This window comes from Hyposmocoma kahamanoa, unplaced genomic scaffold (genome assembly GCF_003589595.1).
Source record: "Hyposmocoma kahamanoa isolate Upper Pololo Valley unplaced genomic scaffold, ASM358959v1 86312, whole genome shotgun sequence".
NCBI lineage: Eukaryota > Metazoa > Arthropoda > Insecta > Lepidoptera > Cosmopterigidae > Hyposmocoma > Hyposmocoma kahamanoa.
Window position 1 is genome coordinate 721 of NW_020654321.1, and position 1,528 is coordinate 2,248.

General features: G+C 39.3%; 1 protein-coding gene across 1 annotated transcript in view; it reads right to left on the reverse strand.

The window, feature by feature from the left end:
- LOC113234986 (cell wall protein IFF6-like) overlaps positions 1-460 on the reverse strand; it is a gene marked incomplete at its 3' end in the record, with an annotated part of 1,138 nt that extends 678 nt beyond the window's left edge. The window contains exon 1 of the mRNA XM_026470502.1: positions 3-460. Coding sequence (XP_026326287.1) covers positions 3-460 — 458 coding nt within the window. The remainder of the gene's footprint in view (positions 1-2) is intronic.
- Between the last annotated feature and the right edge of the window lie 1,068 nt (positions 461-1,528).

The window sequence follows — 1,528 nt, forward strand, 5'->3', positions numbered from 1 at the left end:
ACCCGGACCCGGACCCGGACCCGGACCCGGACCCGGACCCGGACCCGTACCCGGACCCGGACCCGAACCAGGACACGAACCCGGAATTGGACCCGGATCCGGACCCGAAACCGAACCCGAACAATATCCCGAACTCGAACCAGAACCAGAAGGCGAAACTGGACCCGGACCCGGACCTGAAACCGAACCCGAACAAGAACGCGAACCCAAACTCGAACACGAACACGAAATAGAACCCGATCCCGAACCCGACCCCGGACCGTAACCTGGACCCGGACCCGGACCTGGATCCGGACTCAGACCCGGACCCGAAACCGAACTTGAACCCGAACCCGAACCTGAACTCGAACACGAAGCCGAACCCGAACACGAACCCGAACACGACCCCGAACTCGAACAGGAAACCGAACCCGATTCTGAACCCGAACACGAACGCTGTATTTAAAAACGTGGTAGACATGTAGCAATTTTATTTTTCTAAACTGTTTTTCTAAAAATTATATTATTTATGTTGTACGTATTTTAATTTCACACACACATTTTTTATTTTCTTTTTAATTATATTTGTTATTTTTTATTTCTAACTCAGTCACTTTGAAAAGGGTCCACTGAAAACCAGCGCTATTGCTACGCCGTAGTATTTGCTGAGTTGGGCCCTTTTCAGTACAATACACTTTAAGCATATAATCATAATATTGTACTTGTAACAAGTGTTTGTGCTAAATAAATTTATTTTCTTTCTTTCTTACTGTAATACACAACATCTCTGGGTAGGTGTCTCAACTAAAAAGACGAGCAAAATAAAGACAGAATTTTTCTAAAATTCTTTCAACATTTACATCTTTATTTAGCCAGTGGTGAGCCCATGTCACACTAGTTAACAAATAGTTATTTTGTAGTAGTATAGTTACTTGAAAGTTACTTAACCTTAGTTGCCTCGTACAATGATCAAGGAAGACAAGGGTCTCGCCATGCCCATTCTTTACGGCCGTTAACCCCAAGAATTAAAGCAAATAATACTAACTTACTTAAACCCTTCTAAGGTTCGTTACATTTTACCGCGATTGTGGAATTCGTTGCAGATTAATAAATTTTGTATTATTAATGTAATTAATTGAAGCAGCTAATTCATAATGGGAGATAACGAGTTTGTCAACACGATCACAGTTTTGCGAAAGTAGCATTAAAAACATGACATTTTTTAGTGTTATACAATTTATTGTAAAATGAAAATAAAACTTATTAAATATCTTTAAGTGCCATTTTCGAAAAACTATGATCATGTTATTGTATGTCACGTTATTGCTTATCAGCATCCAATAAATATATTATTACATATTACTATATTCTCAGATCTCACACTGAAAGTCATACAGAATACTAAAAATAACCGACTTCAAAAGGAGGTGAATCCGGTTTCGCGCACCTTCCGGTAACCGATTTCAATAAAACTTTTGAAATAGTTTTTAAAAACCAACCACAAAAAATTTGTGGTTGTTTTTTTTAGTACTCAGTACTGAGATTATTT